The sequence below is a fragment of the Salarias fasciatus genome, chromosome 15, assembly GCF_902148845.1.
Source record: "Salarias fasciatus chromosome 15, fSalaFa1.1, whole genome shotgun sequence".
Lineage (NCBI taxonomy): Eukaryota > Metazoa > Chordata > Actinopteri > Blenniiformes > Blenniidae > Salarias > Salarias fasciatus.
In genome coordinates, this window is record NC_043759.1 from 16,742,367 (window position 1) to 16,764,379 (window position 22,013).

Sequence of the window (22,013 nt, forward strand, 5' to 3'; positions counted from 1 at the left end):
GATACGTTCCTCACAAAGAAATCCCTAACCTGGATGTCTGATTGAGCCGCCATTTGAAAGAAGCCCAAGGAGCGGGAGGAAACTTTGTACTTTTTTTTTTAATTTAAATTGAAATATATTTTTATTTTTTAGCAGCCAGACAGAAAGCTATATCTCTTTTTGAATCTACCTCGCGCAGTTGAAGTAAGTCCTCCCCTCTTTTCCATTCCGGCGAAAAGACACAGGAACGCCCCTTTTTTTTCTTACACACCTAATCTTAATCTTGATTTTAGCCATTTATTGCGCCATAATTCGATTTGAGGATCTATTACCCTGACGTTAATTGCTTCCTTGAATCGTAATCGTAGAATCAACGGCTGGTTTTATCGCGTGCCGGGGCTGGATGGAGTAAGCGGCGGTAATTCCAGGAATTAGACGTCGCCTTTTCGGGCTTTGCGTTGTGCCATCGGGTGCGATGCTCGACCTCTGCTGCTGTTGGACCGTGTTATTAAGTAGCCTTACTGAAAGCTTGCGCCGTATTCATTACACGGGGCTGTCTGCGCCGCTGCTGGATCGGCATTAAAGAGCGCACACAGCAGGATAAAAATGTTTCCATGACGCTCGGCGTGCCTCTGGTTTATTTACTACACCACAATGCAGACGGATCAGGCTGTCCTTCATGCCACCACGGTCACAGCATTTTAACATTTATCTCTGTTATCAAATCAATTGAAGGCAATGTGCAAAAAGCATGTGCTGATGACACGGATCCATACAGTGAACACCCGGGCCTACGGTTTGACTGAAGCGCATAAATAAATAAATAATTAACATCTGTTCATAGTGCGAATAATGACCACAACTAAATACAACACAAATGCATGGATATTCACTCCTAAATGTCAAGAATTTTCACATGACACATTCATGTGAATCTCCCCTGATTCATTAAAAAAAAATTCTAATTTCATAATTCCAGATGTTTATTTTCTGACAGCTGTATCACTCAGGATTGCTCAGATTCGGTGGAGAAACACTGCATCTTTATGGATTTATGATTAATGGATTATTTGTTACTCTGGAAGATTCATATTTTGATTCAAATCCCATCCTATTCATAACCTAAAGGATAAATAGCAGCAGCATTAATTGCAACCCATGTGCAGCTATTACTTAAACCAGGACAACCAGTCTCTGAATGTCTGAAAGCATGATTTTACACATAAATAATGTAAACTATAATTTGGCTATTAACAGCTGTAATATATGTTTGATATTAATGTCTATATTTGTTGTTTTTTTTTCAAAGATTTAAGGAATCCAGTCCACTCTAAACTTTTAAAAGGAATGTGAAAAATCCTCCAAATATGTGTCAGTTTCTTGCTGAACTTCCACCTCCTGTTTTTCATGCTCTGAAACTGCTGAACAGGCTGCTCTGCTGCTGTTTTTGAAGTTTTTATGTCACTCAGTATAGGAGTCATTATTGATCTGTCCATGCTTATGTTTTTGTGCATCAAGAAGTGAAACTTCTTGATTTTATCCAATCCTAATGCTGAGTCTTTGTGTTGTTTTTTTTTCAGATGGATGGAGACACCGGAGAGAAAGTCACAGAAACTACTAAAATTTCCAAGGATGAATCAGAGAGATCTACGACAGACTTCAAGTCCAGGTTGGTCCACTTACAAGGTTTTAATGTTCTGTTAACTCTCTGGTCTGTGAAGGAACGGTCAGTCAGGTCAGATTGGTAAATGAAACGGCAATAGCTGAAGGTATTGAGATGTTTGTGACATTCTGACACTGTGACGTTTGATTGTTTCCACTTCTGCTGGAGGCACAGCAGCAATTTTGTAACATCTCCTTTTCTTCAGGGGCCGTGGGGCCAGAGGACGCTTTCGAGGGGGACGCATGAACCGAGGCATCATGCGTGGTGGGCGGGGCGTGATGAAGGCGTTCGGTCCACCGGGATACATGAGGGGTCGAGGGAAAGACGGAGCCATGAATGGATTCGGGCCCATGAGGTTCGTAAATGCGCCCATCAAAACACAGCCAGATCTGTCCGGACGCCGTTAAACCGCTTCACTCCTCTTGTTGGCTTGCAGAGGAATGGGGAGGATGCGGCCTTACCCAGACCTCAGAGGCCACAGGGGTCGGGGGGGACCGATGGGCATGGGCCCTCCGCCGCCTCCCCCGCCTCCTCCCATGCATCTCAGAGGTCCGTTCCCCCCGATGCCCAGGTAACCTCCACCAACCTCCACACACACACAACGCCAAATGACTGAGCCCCTTGTAAAAGCTGTTCTTCATCTCATCTGATTGATTAGAAATAATTACCTTATCCACCACGACAAAACCCACCTGTGTGACTTTTTTTCTCCCGTCCCCGTCTGTCAGGCACAGGCCCCCTCCCCCTCCCCCTCCAGGCCACCCTGCTTTCAGAGGGCGTCCGCCGCACCCCCAGGTCCGCGGCATGCCGCCGCCCGGGCCTCCGCGCCACTTCCACCCCAGAGGGCCGAGAGGGTAAGAGGTGTTTTCACTCCTAACATTCAGCTTTAGCTCTGAAAAGCCACGACTCTCGTCTGCGCTTTGCTTGCACACGTTTCATATTCTTAAAGTGTAAGACCTGCACCCACGGCAGTCCTGACACCTGTAAGCAGAAACAGCTAGTCCTGTGACGCGGATGCACACGCCTTTCTGTTTCTTTTTCTGAAGCCTCCTCATTTTAGCTGCCATTTCTGTCTCAGAGGAGGCCGTAAACGTAGCGTTTCACTTTAGAAGTTTGTCTTAGTACAGATGTTAAGTCAAATAATGTTTGTATTAAATTAGTATATTAAAACTGAACTTGCTGCTCTTCTTGAAGCCAGACTTAAATAGTGCATGTTCGATAAAATTAACATTTCACTGTATTTTGACTTTCGGAGATGCACAGTTGAGTAGCAGGGGATCACTTTTCCCCACTGGAAGTAGTTGAGATGGCTGCTCTTATCAGAGTGTGCCCCCTATTGGCTCGAGCCAACAATCCAATGTGTGATTTTATCCTTTTACACAGCTACCACAATGGACCGGTCTCTCCTCCGCCTCACCCCCCACCTGGCAGGGGCCAGAGGTGGCCAGGCCCCCCTGGCGGCCGACGTTTTTAACACAGCCTGCCCTAAAATCTAAAAGCAAGCGCTTCTTAACGTAGAAAGGGGGGCCGAGAGCGGCCCCCGCCCGCCCACTCCCGACTCTGTGCGACACAAAGTCTCCCTGAGAATCTCTTGAGTATCTATGAAATTCTCTGTGGCCAAATGTTTTGGTGATTGCTATTGTTCCAGAAATCAAGTCACTAATGACAACCGAGGACACGTAAAACGATGTTAAGGCATTCTCACACTCTGTTACTGACAAACACTGTGCAGACCATTTGACGTTGTTGGAAAGAAGTTGTTTAAAAAAAAAAAAGAAATGCTGTGCTGGAAGGGAGGAAAATTCATGTTAAAGTTGATCAAATGTTTTGTGGTTCTCGTCTCGGTCACCCTGTGAAGCCTTAAGAAATATCCCCGATTCCTAATAAAGGTTTTAAAAACGTGGGCGACGCCGTACGCTCGAAGGTGGGGAGAAGTAATCGGCCGTCAAGCACCACTGTTGGATAATTTAATTGACCTTTGACCTCCCTTGGCCTTCCCTTTTGTTACAAACAGTGCAGCAGATATGTTCAACACTTTACACGTTTCTAAGTGGAAAAAAAGCAAGTATTCATGAGTATTTAATTTTATATCTTTAATGTGCAGCTATTTTTAAGTTATGAATATTGCTGTTTGAAACATTCATGTTTGTCTCCAGCAATCTTTTGAGTAGTGTTATGAGTAGTAGAATGAAAAAGATCTTTATCTATATACATATACATATATAACTATATCTATATCTATAGTTTCTTTTATGGATAAAAGCAAATTCCATTTGTTATTGGCTAAAGTTAAGGATAAGACATCTATCTGTCTTTACTGTGTGTTAGTTCTTTTGAAGTGTGACTTCCATATTCACTGTAATTAACATAACTTTTGTGAACCTGTGAATGTGTTTTTGAGAAACATGGAGACATATGAGATAGTCTTTGAAAGAAAGAAAATAAAATTAAAAATAAACTCAACCTCTTCTTTTTATTTTTTTTTTGTTCATTCACAAACAAGCCTGAGAGTTGTCATTACGATCTGTAACTTTTACATGGAGCAGAGTGAATTGCAATGTAATATCTTATGTGATATTTTTCTAAAGTGAACATTACATCCAAGAATGCAGACAAATTAATTTCAATTCCAGTTTCGTAGTGCAGAAAAATAGCAAATCGCCATTTTTGTAGAGGAGAACTTGGAAAAAGCGTAAGACGTAACAGCACAGCGTGTGAATTTGACTGGAGGACTCAGAGTCCACACATCGGTTTGAAATCAGTGGTAGCATGTCTAAAAGGAGGACATCATCTTCAAAGGATAAACACTCTGATACGACCGCGGACCGCCACATGCCGTCTTCGCTGTGATCAGAAGCAGGAAGTTCACAACAATATGATTGAATATTTAAAATTTAAACATCTTGTGTGATTCCTAGATATCTTATGAATTTGCAATAAAACATTGTGATCATATAAATAGATATTTGCTCTAATTAGTCACATAACAGTGCCAAAAAGTGGTATTTGATTAAATATTACATGTATACATTTTGAAGCTTATGCTTCCAGGTTTGTTTAAAGTCATAATGCAAAGGATCAGTCACACAAAAAAGTAAATATTCAGAGTTTGTACATTTTCCTGCAGAACAGCTTGATGACAGACCTCTGCTGTCTTCACTCTGACGCCTCAGGTTGTTCCAGCTGTTCTCAAACTGTGGGGAGGCCGTGTGTGGAGCTCCTCGTGCAGCAGTTCATCAGTGGATCATAAGATAGAATTGTTCGTATCCACGTGCAATAAAAATCAAAAATCCCTCCCCTCAGATTCCCCACACTTTGAGAACCGCTGGACTCGTGGCGCTCTGACGCCGTCCCGGAGGTGATCAGTGACCAGACGCAGCCAGTCGGGTGTTGCACTCTCCCCTCCTCTGTCTCTCTCCATCTCTTCAGCGCTTTCACTCCATGTCTGGGCCTCTTCAGCCTCTTCTTGTTTCTCCCTGTGGCTGATTGTAACAGACTGACTGTTGTTGTCTCCTGAAGGGGGGCACACAGTAACAGTTAACCTCCCGGGCCCCAGGAGCCCCCGGCCCCGCCCTCACATCTCCCCCCTCCTTCACCAGCGGCGCGACGCCCGAGCGCCGGCACTTCGCGTGGAAAGGTGAGCCTCCTCTCGTGTCGATTAACTTCTAACCTCTCCCCCTCTGTTAAACTGGAAGATTTTCTTTCAGGAGCAGAGTGTTGCATTCAAATCAAGTTAAAGCTAAACAAAAAAAAGAGCAAATCTAAGGTGAAATAGACTTGAGAAACTAGATTTCCTTACATTTTTTTGTCTATGAATAAAGCATGAAGCTGTACAGGTAAGTTTGTTCATATTCAGTCTGTGGAATACTTTTTCAATAAATGACCAAAAGAATCTTGTCCGTGCCTGTCTTTAATTATACATCTCGTGTTGTACATGCTCAACACTAATGGGGCATTGCACCATAAATATTTTATTCAGACACACAATCCTGACTGATCAGCTGCAGAAAGGTGAGGCCACAATGTAGGTGCACATTCAGTAGCTATTGAGCTTTTCTCTTCATATTTGAGGAGATCCAGACAATACAGTTTTTTTATATTGCTTTTATTGAACAACATTCAGAGGGGAAAACATTTATTTAAACATCTTTCGGTCAGGGCAGCTTCACGGGCTGGGTTTGTCATCGGTAGGCTCGTCTTTCCACATGGGCTCAAGGATGTGATCTGGGACTTTCTCCATGGCAGTCTGACCACAGAAAGAAAGGGAAAGAACAAGATTATTTTCACTCCTTGAGATGTCCGCCTCATGCAGATTTAGAATGAACACACGCACGCGGTCCGTCTTACCTTGGTCACCTCCATGGCTACGCCTTCAGGGAGGTTCCTCTGGATGTACTCCAGGTACACCCGGGCTGTGCTGCCTGTTAGGTGAGAAAGCTGTGGGGGAAAAAAATAAATGGAACTGAACGTCACTGTGAAATTCAAACAGTAAAAGTTAAAATTCATGGCAGTGATTTCGATTTTCAGTTCAATTATTTAGGTACTTTTTATTGTTTGAGTTTATGTTTAAAGCTTATATTCTCCCTGTGGCTGTAATGTGTCAGCTAAGGGATCCTGAGGATGTGTTTCTGAGATTCCACTTCAAAAACGCCGCCGCTCCTCACCTCGATGCAGCGGTAGTGCGTTCTCATCTCATACTGGACTCTGTGCTTCTTGAAGATGTGGACTGACTTCAGGAGCGTCATCCTCTCGATGTCCTTTTTTGGTTCGAAACTGCAGGAGAGGAACGAAGAATTCTTTAAATCTTCCACCTAAAAACAACATTCTGCAGCGGATCCAAATCGGGACTCACACTTTGCTGATGGTGATGCCCAGCTCGCTCGCCGCCATGGTGGCAAAGAACTCATAGCTGTCCAACACTGCTCTATCATGGCATTTGACCAAAATGGAAACTTTCTGGAACAAAGTGTCTGGCTCTTCTGTGACTGTAATCTAAAAAGACAAAACACATTTGTAATACCTCAGAGATTAGAGCAAAGGAACTTAAAGCAAGAAATGAGTCCGGAAATTTAACATTGAGTGATTCTAATTTACACAACAGTAAAGATCAATCCACTTACTGCTGACGGAGTGGAGGAGAACGTTGCTGTTGAATGGAAGGAAGAGCTGGGAGTCCGAGGGACCTGAAACCTGCATTTACAAACAAACATATGTCACCAGTATAAATACAGCAGGCGCTCATTCATAATATATGCTAGTGTGTGTTTTTAACTTTTGATGCTGGATAGAATTGACCTGTTTGACAAAAAACAAAATCTACCAATGAAGCAAATTTGTCAATCTCGAGAGAAAACAAAATTACAATAACAGTGATTGGAAAAGAAACTGGACTTTATTGTATTTAATAAGGACTGCATCACATTTTTGCATCACATATATCCAGGGGCTTACATCCATCACCCAAACTGTCCCGATAAAAACACAATCAAACTGTAGAAAATAAAGACACGGCGTTTCTCACCGTGTTAAAGTATGTATCCTGATATTCGATGAGGTTCTCAGACATCTTGGTCCCTGAAATAACAGAAGCGGAGTCAGTATTTGAAGATTTGACTCCCGCTGTGCTCAGCTGACAGACAACAGCCAGACCAGCTGGATGCAGCTCAGGTTCATTCACACATGCTGATAAATTAAAATGTTAAATTTCATACCACACGTGAGAATCCGCTGAATATCCTTGTCAGGGAGAGCGCTTCACGTCTGAGAGCCACGGGCGCGGCCATGTTTGTGGAGAAGGTGGAGACTGCAGCTCCTCACTGCCCCCGTGTGGCCCGGAGGGCGAAACACACCTCAACTCATTTCTCCCAAACAAAACCTACAAGTTAGAACATTTAGAAGAAATTTTTGCAAGACAAACTTAGTACAATTTTCAAATAACCAAAAATAAAAAAAATTAAACATCTATGCCTTCAACTACATGGATGGAGAAAGCCTTTACCACTGACATGTTTTCACAGTTAAAGTATTTTCCATTAAAGTCCGCTACCGTTTTATCTTGTTCAGGGTCACAGGACGCTGCAGACAGTCACAGGTAAATAAGAGCAACAGCACAGGATACACCTGGACAGGTCATCTGTCCATCACAGAGAGATAGACAACCACACACACTCACAATTGGAGCAATTTAGGGTCACCGATTAACCTCACACATGCAAATTTGATTTTGACCTCCTCTGGCAGCAAAGTCTCAGTTCTTCCAGACAATGACAGGCACATCAATGGGGTCCTGGACCCAAGGTAGGGATCCACTGTTCTGTAGTGAATACTAATGCTGACAGGTTACTACTGTGAGTCCCTGAGCAAGGCACTTGATCCTTAGCAACTTCCCAGTCACTGCATTTTTGCAGCCCACTGGTCTTGAGATCAAGTCTGAAATCAGCGTACAGCCTGCCGGAAATCATTAGAAGAAGAAGAAGAAGATCAAGTCTGCTGTAGTATCCTGTTCACACGAGAACAAAGCTAAAGCTCCAGGTATTATAATTTGTCATGTATTGGTGAGTCGACCTGAGCAAGGGTTAACTAATACGAATGATAAATACATAACAAGAGGAGTGTGTAGTCAAAGTGAAACAGCATGATTCATTAACAGGGGTATAAGTTGTATTTTCTGTGGATTGATCATGCACAGTTGATGTTTTTGAGACGTTTCTCCTTGGATACACTCGCTGCTCGTGCAGGACCAGACTCAGCTGTGGACGAGGGTCACGTGTGTGTCATGTGACCCAGCTGTCGGGCCCTGGCGGCTGGCGGGGTTCAGTAGCAGGCTGCGGGCAGAGGCAGCAGCAGCGGCGGTACGAAGCGGAGGTAAGCTCCTCTCTGTCCCTTTACGCTCCCCCGGCTTTTGTTTATTTACCCAATTCTGTCTCTGCGCCACCGGAGTGTTGTTATTCCTCACAGCTACTCCGTTAAAACATATAAACATTAGCTTCAGCGGTCGGCTAGCTGCTAGCCTTTTAGCGTCGGATGCCAGCGGCGGACTGTCGGAGCCGTCGGAGCCGCCGACAGAGGCTCGGGCTCAGCTAGCAGCTCGGCTAGCCACCCCGAGCAACCGCCGAGTCCCGCTGCTCTTTGTGGATGAGGCAGTCTCTGTCGGATTAGTGTCGCGACACAAAGCGGTCGAATAAAGCCGGGAAAGATTAATCGGACGTGTTTTGATGCGCGGAGCTCTGTCCTCATCCAGCATCCAGGGCTCGGCTAGCCGCACAGCTAACGGACAGCTCCTGGGGGGAAATTTACACTCTTATTAAAGCCTCTACCGGTAAATTAAGGTCCGAACTATCCGTGTCACTGTTTATTTTTTGCCAGATAGCGCTGTAATAGCCACGTTTCGATGAATTTGCTATGCCAGACGCATCTGTGTGGGATGCTTTGTCGCCCCGTCGCTTTATGCGATGTTAATTTTATTGTATCTAGTAGAAAAATCGGATTGTTCTCGTCCTGACATCTGAGGTAAAACACGATCTTTAGTTATTTATCGGGTGTTGTTTTCACATCAGACAGCCTCCAGCATGGAGACGACCTCCATCGTCGGCGCAGTGTTTGTCTCATGTGTCTGTCGGAGGCTGCTTTATGTGGATTTAACAGCATCGCGTCTTCGCTACAATGGTGTTTTGTTTACCTCTTGTCTCATTTAATCTTTAATTGCTAATTTGTTGCTTTGACCGCGAGAGGCCGCCTTGTTACACTTATTTTGCCCTAATAAAACGGAATAATAGGTAATGTAACTCAATATACCTGTTAACCAAGTTCAGTTTGACATTTGCGTATATAATGTTTTGTTTCGCCTGTAAATACACAATTTCTTTCACTTATTGTTCAGTTAGTTGTAATACACATTTTCAGAATCCATACTCGCCCAAGAAAAATCATATTCAGTCTTCCTGTACTCATGGTCTTGTAATATGAAGTTCCCTTTATATGCCTTTGCCATCAGAATTAGTCCTGATTAATATTTAATTCAAACAATGACATTTTGGTATTTGTGTGATTTGTTTTTTAAAAATTTATTTAATCTTAGTTCATCCTCTTCAGTGAAAGACAGCAACCTTCTCATCTCACCTGAGATCACGAGAAATAGGACAAAATATTCAAACGTAAAGATGAGTTTGATTGTGCGAGACCATTTAGTATCGTTGTAGTTCAAAATTTAGTTGATATCATGTTTACATATTGCGAGGTAAATAGTCAGCATTGATTGGAAGGATTTCGTTTTTTACGTATTATGCTAGAAAACAGACATCGAAATTGTAAAAATATCCATTTTTATTATCACTGTTTTGTCAGTTTGTAACATTGCACTATTTCACGTTCCATCTGTTGCATCTATTTTGTGTGAGATGGTCATGTCACATCTCATATTTTCATGTTACTTTAAATCTATAGGTTTGCTGAAGTTACTGCAGTACTCCAAAGTACAGCTAGGGGTTTTAGTACTCCATGTTAAGAGACATGCTTCTAAATAATTCAGCGATTATTTAAATATCCTTCCGCTGAGCAGGATAGTCCTCGGCTGTGAGGGGTAATTTTAGGAGAGAGCATTAATATTTAAATTACAGGCTTCAGGCGGCAGGTACAGGCTTTTAGCGCTTTTAAGCCGCATGTATCATGTCATGACTTCATAAGTTTGACCTTTGTTGTTTCACCACTGGTGTATTTACCGGTGACACTCTGGGTGATGGTTGACGGTCTTTCCTGTGTGTTATCCACCAGTCCTCTATGGGAACCCCGAGGCGGGCTGAAAAGGCAGACGGGCTGACGCGATGACGTTACCGGGAGAAGCAGCTCTCCTGCGGGCTGACAGCTGATGGAGAGTCCTTGCTCCTCCTCCTCCTCTTCCTCCTCCTCCGCCTCCTCCTCTTCTTCATCATCACACACTCTACACGGGATCAAATGAGGAGGACGCAGAGTGCAGAAATCAGACACTGAATTTGGACAGAAACAACACTCGCCAACTGGAAGCACCGGGACACATTTGGATAGAATTGGATGGAAAAAACAGGCTTAAGTTTACAAGATCAAGGGTTTTTTTGTTGGAGTGTTTTTCTTTCTGATGTGGCATGAATCTGGAGTTTTTCTCAGTGGATTTCTGAATATTTCAAGAACACTTTGTTGCCTTGCCACCGAAATTACATCAACAAGGCAGCTCACTGATAAAACACATCAAAATGACTTGAGTGCCTTTTGCTCCGCGTGCAGCCCGTTGTGCTCCTTGGCACCGCTCATCCAGCAATGTTAAAGCCCACAGACTCCTGACCTCATTTGTGCTCCGGAGGAACTTGTCATTGATCACCATCAATCACTCTTGCAAATCAACGAGACTGCCGAGGGGGAAGCGCAAGTACTATGCACCGTTGTCGCTCTCGGTCATCCGACATCGAACCAGTAACCTCACGAGAGGAGAGGCGCTCGTAACAGAACACGCATCCCCTCCAAAGAACCTCCCTGTGGGCACATTTCCACTCGCAGAACCGCAGGGATGTTCGCCGCTGTGGAGCATGGCCCGGTGCTCTGCAGCGACTCCAACATCCTGTGTCTGTCCTGGAAGGGCCGGGTGCCCAAGAGCGAGAAGGAGAAGCCGGTGTGCAGGAAGCGCTACTACGAGGAGGGCTGGCTCGCCACCGGGAACGGCCGGGGAGTCGTCGGGGTCACGTTCACGTCCAGCCACTGCAGACGGGACCGGCCCACCCCGCAGAGAGTCAACTTCAACCTCAGGGGGCACAACAGCGAGGTAAGAGTGCTTTATTGGGATAATGTAGACTAGATCGAGATGTAGTTCAAGTCCAAGCGGTGATATTTGTGTGCCGGAGTCTGTGGCGCTGCTGTTCACTTTTACTATTGTAGCATAATCCTCTCCAAGGGTTGTCACAATGAGCTCATTGTGGTTATTTTGCTTTCTTATCATAAAGATCAGCAGAGTAACGTCTAACGCCACTATCTGCTAAATATCCCTGTAAGTCGTATGTCGTGCTGTCGTGAGCGGAGATTGCACACGAGTTGCGTTTTCTGTGTTTGTGGGCGTAGCCGGTGGTCAAATGGAGAAAGTGGCTGTGTCAGCATTCCTTAAAGCAGCTGAGTGGAGAGTGGATGAATCCCGACACAGAGTGACTGAAGCACAGCAGAAATGTCATTTAACTCTGCCCACTTGAACCTGGCCCAAGCACTTCCATTTCACTTCTGTTGATTCAGTTTGTCCAGTGTGGAGGGTTTTTAATCCCTTTTTTGTTTTGCTTCACGTGGTGTTTGATTTCATTGATGACTTTAGAGTGATAACTGTTTGTGACACAGAGTATAATTCACCTTCAGCTTATTGTGGCATTAATACAAACAGCAGTGCACACATTTGTAAGTTTAATGTTTTTATACACTTATTTTAATTGGAATTTTATTGAGCTCCATGGAAAGACTTTCCCTGTCAATCCATTCTAATCTGGGGCCTTCTCACTATGAGGTGATGATGGTGTTGACTACTTAACCCAAGCAGCATACTTCATCTACTAAATGTTTCAGCTGTCTGTACAAATCTCGCACAGCTTGCAGGAGAAACAAATATCATTTCTAATCAGCCCAGCACCAGTAACAAGAGTAGTTAATGTCCTCTCCACGCCCTCTAATGATCTGATATAAAGCCATAAATAAACACTTTGTCAAATATTAAAGGCACCAATTTCCATTTCACATTTCCTGATGAATTCTGTTGAGTTTTGACCGATGCGTTTATTCACTCGTCTCATTTTTCATCCCAATTGTGATGGGAGGCACTATAAACAACAACAAACGGGTGTTTTGGGTGACTGTTACCTGTGTTATCTTCCACATTTGGCGATTGACTCTCCTCTGTAGTGCACTTTGCTTGGCGGCTGTTGCTGCCGGTGTGTAAATGACTGTGTGCGAATGAGAGGATTTGACAGATCATAAAGAGTGCCCTGAGACTAACAAAGTAGTAAAAATGCAATTTATAAGTAAAGTCCATTTGCTGTTAACTAATGTATTTGCATTGGCAGAAACCTTTCGCCCACATTTAATTCATTTACTTGAAACCGCTAAGTCGATGCATTTCAGTAACCTTTTTTTGTCTACCAGAACCGCTCCCTCAGCATTTAACGCGGCCCCGTCCCCTGACAGTCCTGTCCTTTCCACGTCAGCTTTGTCATTGCCGCCGCCGAGCGTCCTTTCACACGCATTAGCTCAGGCCGCGTCGCGAATGTGCGCGCGCTTCGATGCAATATGAACTCATCCAGTAGAACTTCTAGTCCTGCCAAGATCAATACTCATGTCAGCATGCTTAAGTTTGCCCATTATTCCTGTTGATGTATGGACCCGAGTGTCCTGTGATCCCTCTAATGCAAGTGAGCGCCTGAATGGATGCGTCTTTTGGGTTTGGTCCAACTTGGACAATGTAGTAAAGTAAAAGCCGGATCTAAAGCTGTGTGTCAGACTGATAGAGGACTCCTCTCCCGCAGTACATCACGTCGCCTGTACCTGGACGGAGGCTTTGATCTGCACTCGGACTCACTCGTGGTACAGAGATTGGCTCAGAAAGCTTCTGGGTAGAAAAGCATTTCACGCCGGGCTTCATATGTTGTGGAGACGCCGCCTGTTTTCCTCCTCAAGCGCCCATTTAAAGGTTTCCCATGATCTTCAGATAATGAAAAGGTTTTCCAAGCACTGTAATACATCCTGATGAACGTTTGTCCCCTCCAACCACTGCGACAGGTAATTACAGGGTCACAACTTCAAAAGGTGCAAGGTGTATGTGTGCTGCCTTGATGTTTCTGTTCTGTCCTCGCAACGCCACATCTGTGGGTGTGAGAAACACTCCGCTTTGTATTCTGCTCAGCCGTGCGTGAAAGTTGTGATAGGTGATCAGGTGAGTGCAGCTGGTATCGTCCGAGCCTGTTTTTAGGGAGGATTTTAGTTATATTTTTCTTACTTAATGTTGCGTCTTCTTGAGAATTTAACTCGGTAAATTTAATAACCCCAAGTCTACGATGACCCATATTTTTCAGAGATTTCCTCCGAGGTTTATAGCGCGTCTTAGAATTGGACCAATTTTACAATTAGCCTGTCTAGATCAATTTAAAATGCGATGGCTGAAATGTGATTCATCAGTCCTTTCATTGGGATTATTGTGCTCAACAGCTCCTGAACCAGAAAAAAAAAAAAATCTCAATGCAAAGAGAATGAGAAGCTGTGTGTTTGTCCTAATAAGCACATTTCGTGTTTTGTATACATGGGAGTAGATTACCCTAATCTTAAATTAGAACTGTATTGGCATGTCTGCTGTGTTGTTGCTAGAATTTGTACCGTAAAGTATTTACGTGTGTTGTCAGAACAGAGCAACTCCTCTTTTTAGACCAAAGTTAAATCAACCCGACAAAGAAGGGAGTGCAGAGCGGCAAGAAAAATTGTCCTCAATTGTCCCAGTGCTATTTTTATACCCACATTTAAACAGAGTGACTAACCTTTAGCGGCAGGCCTGTCACTTACACCACACTGAAATGAAATCGGAAATAGATGAAACAGAAACGCTACGTTTTCCATCTTTTTATGTGACTTAAAATGCTGCCAAAAAAAAAAAAAAAAAAAAAACCCCTCTGGGACGGGCGTCAGAATGGATCAACACTTCTTGTGACAATACGGAGCTTGTTTTTCCATTACGCCGCCTTCAGATGCTGAGCAGAGCGAACAGCTAGTCACTCGGAGTCCATTCATTCGCAGCAAGAACTGAACATCCCAGACAGGCTTGACAATGGCGATCGCCATGTTGACAGAAGTGTTGGCCGCAGCAGAGGTTTTTGGGCAAAGTGTCTGTCAGTATCCTGTCATCTGGGCGCGGTGATATTTGTCTTATGGTTAAATCATATGTGCATCGTTTGCTGTATGAGGAATATTGTAAATTCAGTTAAAGTCCCTTTTTAACAGATTACTTTTATTATATTGGATATTCAAAACTAACAGAGGAGATGTGATTTTGCAGCTTTTTAGCAGTTTGCAGCGTAGACTCTGCAATCTGCGTTACATTCTGTATGCATCAGGATCCTCTCACGCGTTTTCATATTGATAGAACATAATTGGAATTTTCTATTGTTCCTTGCATATGTTGCACAACGGTATTTATGAGCTTGAATCAAAGAAAACCTTGAACAATAGGTGACAGTCTCAAGTCGAGAGGGATTATCACTTGGTAACTGTTAATAGCTATGCTAACCAAATTTCTCGTGCACTGTGATTTTCTTATGAGTTACTGTGACTGAAAGCTGTTAGTAATTGTTATGAGCGTTTGCTTGATTGTTGAGCATGTACGTTTGCTGAACACTTGCACACAGAACAGCGCCGTTCTCAGGAGACTCGTGGGTGTGTTCGGGCCCAGAGGCAGGAGTCCCACCTGTTTGTTTCCCCTTGAGGTCAGATCAAAGCTTCTCTCCAAGGGAAAGATGGAGAAGTTTAACAAGACCCTAAGCCAACAGAAACAGGTGACACCAAGACACAGGCTTATGTTTACCGCTCCACTTTTAAAATTAAACTGGCAGTGCCTCTGAGCCTCTGCGGCTGACTTATTCACCTTATTCCCACCTGCCCACCCAACCTGCCTTCCAACAAACAGTTGTTTCAAATGAGGACAAAAAAAAAAAACCCGACAGAAACCCATAAATAGAATGAATAGATGGATGGTAAGACTTTTCTTTCATCTACTCCTTAACCATAGAAGTCCAGCCCGAAGTGATGAAGTTTAAGTAATCTATTATTTACGTCTGTGCAATGTTTTTACAAAACAATATCAAATACAACTCATGATTCAGACCATATTGGAGACTGCATGGCACAATGAAGATTTTTCCTCCACTGTTTGAGTCAGGCTCACTCACCTGGACTTCCATCATTACCTGACGCTGACCTGTACATCACAGCCTTTTTACATTATCCAATTAGTTCCCTCCTGTGCACCTCGGTTCTCCATCCTCATTTTCCTTCCCACAGTCTCCTCAGCTGAGCTTGCGACTGCGTTGCCTTTACACCTGTTTTGATTGAATACCTTCTCCTGCCCTCTCCCTCGCTGACTCCTTGTCATTGAAGGCCCGGCTCATGTCTGAACAGTGCATGTCTCCTTTGCTGCATTAATATGATCTCACTGAAATGTGCTTAGTGGAAATGGCTTTTAGTGTGCTAATCCATCCTTGGAGAGGACATGTTGCATAACACTCGGGCTTGACTCCTTGCTTCCAGCCAGGTGTGCTCGTCAGTGCACAGAAAAATATCTTGAAAAGGGACAGTGTGGCCTGTACCATGTTATTTGTCTTCGCTGCAAGCACTGTAGGGACACGCTTGGGTTACAGTGAGTCTGTTCCCAGGGTAAAACCATGTCTTTCTTATATAGACACTGGAAAGCTATAGAGAATACAGCTTATGCTCTTTGGACTGTATCTAATGCTTCCATGAGCTCATATTGCACATTTGTTTTTTGGATTAGGCCTTCTCAGTTAAGTTACTCAGGTCGCCTCAGTCACAAAATCTGTGTTTGGTCAGAAGCTGTGCCATGAGCATGAAGTGAGCCACTCCAGACATCTGCAGCTCAGACTACAGTTGACCGTGGAGTTCCACAGGGTTCTGTGTTAGGATGCAGATATTTTACATTATACATGCTCCCTGTAGGGAATAATTTAGGAAACACTCAATTTACTTACATTTTTGAGCAAATGATGCACAAATCTGTCGATCTATTAAACCAGATGATGATGGTCAACTTTTCAAACTAGAAGCTTGTCTTAAACTCCCTTCCAAACACACAAGCAACCTTTGACTTCAAGAAGAACCAGGGGCCCTGCAGGCTTAAGATATGAGCTTAATAAAATGTTTCTGAATCTACATGAAAACGGTGAAGGATCTGAACCAAACAACTTTGTCAGAAGTCCTGTGCTTAGTTCTCCAAGAAGTTCTAAAACAGCTTCTTTGCAAGTTCCGTTGACTGTGTGAATGTTCCGAGAACTGATGCTGCTTTGAAAGCAAGGGGTGGTAACACCAAACACTTTTTTTTGTTTGGTTTTTTTCCCCCCTTCAACTAATTTAATTTGCAATTTGCAAAGACCAACTTCGAACTCATAATATTGAAAAGCACACATGCAAATTCTTCCCCAGCCTTAAGCTTAAACAGTGTTGTGCATATATTTGCTCATTTATTTTTCTGGTTGTAGTCCTTGCAATGTTTCTTCTATATGATTTGTTAATGATGTCCCACATTCTGTTTGAAGCTGTGTAAATGTGAAAATGTCCTAATGCATGAACCAGGAAATAGGAAAGTTAATTTTGCTCTGTACCTGCAAAACACGGTCAACCCTCACTTTGGTCCCAGCAAGACACTAGGGATGGAATAAAATGCAAACCAAGACAGTGTAGGCGTGAACACTGTGCCAGCCTTCCGAGCAGAAATGACCAGTGACCACATGCATAATTTAAAAGAATTAGAAACATGCAATTTACCCTTGTCTTACTCACTGGTCTGGATAGCACGGCGCTTTGTGTGCCGAAGTCCTCTTTATTCAGGTTTTATAAACACTTTGGTTTAATTTATTCGCTGGTTCTTTCCATAAGGTTTTCAGCATAAATGCACAAAAACAGTCTGCTTTTCCTATGCATTATATTTAATGAATATTTAATAGTTGTTGTTTTTTTTTCATTATGAGTTTAAGTAAGTCTTTGTTTGCACGTGATCCCCTCTGGTCCCTCATTGTCTTGTGGCTTTCCCCTCTCATCCTGTCCGTCTCCATGTGACGTCTGATCTCCGGGATCGCTGCGTCACAGAGCGGTGCTCAGCTGCGCGGCTCGCAGGACGCCTGACCAGCTCACACTAATCTCCACACTGTGCTAAATTTACAGACACTTTATTCTCACCTCTGTGGGGCTGCAGTTGTGTCCACACACGTGAGATGCAGCGTGTGTGAAGCCTCAGGAAACGTATCCCTTCATGCATTTTGTTGATGTTAAACCATGTGCTGTATATGAAATATACAAACTGGAGCTCATGTCTAATGTAACGACTCGGTCTCCATTGGTGGGAACTGAATTACGCTGTATATAACACTTTCTGGAAAAGTCCTTGTGCACGGATATGTGTTATCTTTGTCAATGCCGCTGCACAAGCCTGTTAGGTTTGCGCCCAGTGAGCACTGCTGCATGAGCGACCGCTGCGCCTGAATGATACATGTAGGGCCGCCTTTAACGGCCCGTGAATGCGGTCAAATCAGAATGACATTTAGACCTGCGACGGGCCGCCTCTCGGTGTCCTCGGCTTGCCAGCTGAGGCCTGCACATGAGGATGTACACCCCTCGGAGTGAGACTGAAAACACGCTGAATCTGGCTCACAGGACGCTGTACTGCTGAGCGAGGACAGCCAGGAGTGATGAGTGCTGCTGTGCATGCGTTACACTCCAGGAACATGTGTTTTCGTATCAACAAGTTGGGTGACGGAGCACGCTCAGGTTCACCAAGGAGAAAAACTGACAGTGACAAATGGGGAAATATGCAGATGAAATGCATCAGCTGCTTCAGCTTTTCCATTTGTCACAATTTTTCTCCAAGTTTAACATTGTTTTTGTGTGTGTGTGTGTGTTATCGAAACTGTAAATAACAATTAAAATCCTCCCCTTGTTCATTTAAGCAAATTTTTTCTTTTTCTCGGATACTAATGCTGTTTAGATAATCATGTATTCTAAGTGCTTTACATTAACAAACCTGTATAATTGCCAATAGCAATAAGAGAGGTGAATAAAAACACAAAAATAAACAGAAAACATCAATTACTGAGAAAAAAAAATCCCACTAAAAATAAGGGTAAAAAATGACAAGAGATAAATATACAGCGCAATATAAACATCTGCCTGTCATTGTTCAAACTCAGGTCAGAGTTCATGTTCAAGACAAAATTTGTGGCTTTGTTGCTGATTTTTAACCTCACAGATTGAAGGAGAATGCTTGCATTTAGTCTTTCCCTATTGGCTTAAAAAAAAAAATCTCCTTCCCTTTTATCAATGTTGGTGCAGTGAAACTTTGACCTGCTCAGTAGATTTACTAAATACATGTAAGTCTCTTGGTGAAAGGATGTAAATCTGCATAGCTATGATTGCACAACTTATCATATCTAAAGTGTGGGTTGTTAAGTACAAATTTGAAATTGCACAAAGAAATCATTTTCATTTCGACAGGAAATAGGGTTGAAACCAGTTTAGTGCTGCGCAGGAGATGCAGGACGGTGTGTCTGTTTTCAGCTCCATAATATACAGCAATATGAAGGGATACAAAGTTATATTTCACAATTCATGACTTCAAGATTTCGTTAAACGGCAGAAATTTGCCACTGGTGGATGCTCTTGGTCACAATTTGGCTCGTTGGTGCCCGTCCCTGATTTATGTTGTTCACAAATGATTGAATCATCTCGGTTTTCCGTCTCTGTTTCCCTGTGGTATAAAATCGAGCGCAAATTGAACCGGGAGGTTGAGTGCAGGGGTAATGAGGGGATGGCGTTGTCGTGTTGTGAAAAAGAGCAGGGCTGGCTCTCAGCCGCTGATCTGTTGGACTTGAACTCCGAGAGCGTAAGCCCGACTAAAACCTGCCCCACGTTTTGTGTGTCTGAGCGTGTACGGCCCACGTGCTTCCCTCAGCGAGAGCAGAGCCGCTCTCCTCTTAGGATTATTCCCCCTGAGAATAGGCTGAGTCACGCTACAGAGGACCAAACACACACACACACTGAGAAGAGGGCGCAGCAAGGTTGTAATGTGTGCCTTCAAGGTGGGTGACACTGATAAAGGAAGCAGCTATAAACAGATTGATCTCTTCTGTTCATTGCTTAAGTGTTTAATACCTTCCTCATCTGGAAAAGACACTTTGAACCCCAGATGACCCTCCACTCAATCCACCTCACACATGCAGAAACCCATGTTTTTGAGAGCTGTTTACACGCCTAATCGTCTGACTGTACAAATTATAGATTTAAAATTAACATTTTAGAAGCATTTCCATGAATAAGAAACAGTGAGAAGGGATTTGGTTTAACTCACTTTGATTTTCTCACACGAGCAGCTTCTGTCTTTAATTAAAAATAGCCTTACCCTGCTTTGTCAAATGTTTCTATTGTGATGTTATATTTAGCCCTTTCAAACATGTAAACTAGGGCTTTACTATTTTAGACCTCAGATGTTTTGTTAGATTTGCATCAGTGAGAAACTCAGAAAAATTAAAAAGTCCACCTCTCACTCCGGCACAGCAAGGAGGAAGACTTGAAAAGAGCGTGTGGTGTGAAGGAGTTCATCTGCATCTCTGCAGCGTCAAAGCATTCAGGTAATGGTTTGAATTCTTCTGTGTTTCCCTGAAGGTGGTGTTGGTGCGGTGGAATGAGCCTTTCCAGAAACTGGCCACGTGCGACACAGACGGGGGGATTTTCGTGTGGATCCAGTATGAAGGCCGGTGGTCCGTGGAGCTGGTCAATGATCGTGGAGCTCAGGTAATGTCAATAATTGATTGGATTAGCACTGCAGCTAATGTGAAGCTTCATGATCATTCCTGTATTCTCGTATTTCCCTCCCAATTAACCAAATTTTTCTTTGTATTTGGAAAAACAAACATTTGCTTGCTTGAATTGAAATGTGAGCAGATATAATTACAGAATAGTTTGTCATTTGTCCTCCACAGTTCAATGTCTTCACGAACACATTTTATGATTAAAAAGTGAAGCTTAATTGTTTAGTTATTGTGTTGATGGTAGGTTTGAGAATAAAAGGCTGAAAAAAAAAACAAAAGATCATGTCATGTGTGCTGCTGGTAAGAAACAGATTAAAAACCGAGTAGTGAGTCAGTTAACATCGTTTTACTGGTGTGATGACCTTCCTCAGTAGCAGTGAATGCACCAAAGGTGAAGCATCCAAGATCCTCTCATAGCAGTCAGTTCTTTTATCGATCAGCATATCCACTGGAGACGTTAACGCCACGTTTCTTCACGCATATTGTAGTGACTTTCCCTGCAGTCGAGCTTCCTTCGTCCTCGTGGATACCTCTGTGCTCCCGTTCCTCGTCAGTTTTGCAAAGCTCGCATGTCACGCGCTCTTGTTTTGTGAAGCGTGAGCTGCTCCCACTCCACTGAAGTTTCCTTTAAAAACACTGTCTCTGCTCTGAATCTGCTTCACTGCTTTGAAATGGCTTAGTTTTTTGTTTAATAAATTTGGCTTCGGTCAGCCAGTGTCACTGCATTGGCCACAAAGTCTGCAACATGGCGAGTGATTTTTTAAACTATCAATATGTGTTATAATATAAAATATAGGATTAAGAAATTTCAAATAAGTTAAAGTGACAAACCTCCTTAAGATCTCATCCCCACAACTTTGTCTCAATCCTTTCCCCCCAAACTCCTTCTGCTGCTGAAGCAAAACTGTTTCAACACTAAAACTCTTTCTATTGTGTAGCGTTGTACAACTGAGCTGCCAGACACATTAGTGAATTTACATATCCATGAATTTTCTTGGCAAAATAAGATTACCTTTAATTCATAAGACTGGAATCATTTTGTTATTGACTGAGTCGTTTACTTTGATAATTTGCCAGCAAAGGGAAATCTTTTTTGTTGTTGTTTTTTCACTTTGCAGGTGATAATTTATATAACTGCCAAGCAAACATAGCTGATGAGTTGGCAATTAGTAAATGTCATATCATGACAGTGACTTATCTTTTTACTTATTCAGGTGACAAGTCTAAACATTAGTCATGTATTCACATTTCATATCCTCAAAAAAGAGCCTCTCTTGCTTTTTTTATTGCCAGTAAGTGTTTGTGCATTATGCTGACATAAAACGTGGGCCTGTCAGTGTTTTTAGTCTGTAGGATGAATAAGCGTAATAAGCACTGATGCATTTAAAGCTCTTGAATTGCATTTTTTAAAACGTGTTTTCTTCTTGCTACTACTTGGAAGTATTGAGATTTTTGCCAATATTTTGTTATTTTGTTGTAAATGTAGGTGAGCGACTTCACCTGGTCCCACGACGGCACCCAGGCCCTCATCTCCTATCGGGACGGCTTTGTCCTGGTGGGCTCTGTCAGTGGGCAGAGACACTGGTCCTCCGAGATCAACCTGGAGAGCCAGATCACCTGTGGCATCTGGACTCCAGACGACCAGCAGGTAAACACACACACAGGCGCAACTTGTGGGTCGTGAAGGTTTTTGCTTTTTCTCAAAGCATTCAGCCTGACTTTCAGCTCTAATAGATGTTGAAAATGTAGGGTTTTTTTTTTTATCAACTCCTTTCCTATTCCTGAGCGTGCCTCTCTCGCTG

The 22,013-nt window shown here is 43.2% G+C and overlaps 3 protein-coding genes and 1 long non-coding RNA gene across 9 annotated transcripts in view; 2 read left to right on the top strand and 2 right to left on the bottom strand.

The window, feature by feature from the left end:
* LOC115401895 (cleavage and polyadenylation specificity factor subunit 6) lies at nt 1–5,518 on the top strand. Of its 2 annotated transcripts, none has more exons than XM_030110277.1 (6): nt 1–183; nt 1,560–1,648; nt 1,848–1,997; nt 2,079–2,213; nt 2,371–2,496; nt 5,162–5,518. In XM_030110277.1, the coding sequence occupies exons 2-6, from the start codon at nt 1,560–1,562 to the stop codon at nt 5,181–5,183; spliced, it is 522 nt and encodes a 173-aa protein (XP_029966137.1). In that variant the 5' UTR covers nt 1–183; the 3' UTR covers nt 5,184–5,518. The 2 variants fall into 2 exon arrangements, with proteins under 2 accessions (XP_029966137.1, XP_029966136.1); XM_030110276.1 differs by lacking the exon at nt 5,162–5,518 and adding an exon at nt 3,026–3,541.
* On the bottom strand, nt 3,609–11,971 carry LOC115401898 (uncharacterized). Its single transcript, XR_003933027.1, has 3 exons — nt 11,959–11,971; nt 11,874–11,875; nt 3,609–3,688 (listed from the first exon to the last, which is right to left on the bottom strand). It is a non-coding gene; the product is annotated as an uncharacterized LOC115401898 (long non-coding RNA).
* Nucleotides 5,731–7,437, bottom strand: mrps10 (mitochondrial ribosomal protein S10). Its single transcript, XM_030110275.1, has 7 exons — nt 7,354–7,437; nt 7,164–7,216; nt 6,763–6,832; nt 6,495–6,634; nt 6,307–6,415; nt 5,990–6,079; nt 5,731–5,888 (listed from the first exon to the last, which is right to left on the bottom strand). The coding sequence occupies exons 1-7, from the start codon at nt 7,423–7,425 to the stop codon at nt 5,808–5,810; spliced, it is 615 nt and encodes a 204-aa protein (XP_029966135.1). The 5' UTR covers nt 7,426–7,437; the 3' UTR covers nt 5,731–5,807.
* Nucleotides 8,441–22,013, top strand: part of tulp4a (TUB like protein 4a) — a 23,902-nt gene continuing 10,329 nt past the window's right edge. For all 5 annotated transcript variants that reach the window (XM_030110259.1, XM_030110258.1, XM_030110261.1 and 2 more), the window contains exons 1-4: nt 8,441–8,506; nt 10,412–11,429; nt 20,066–20,194; nt 21,698–21,859. In XM_030110259.1, the coding sequence (XP_029966119.1) occupies nt 11,178–11,429; nt 20,066–20,194; nt 21,698–21,859 (543 nt within the window). In that variant the 5' untranslated portion in view covers nt 8,441–8,506; nt 10,412–11,177. The remainder of the gene's footprint in view (nt 8,507–10,411; nt 11,430–20,065; nt 20,195–21,697; nt 21,860–22,013) is intronic.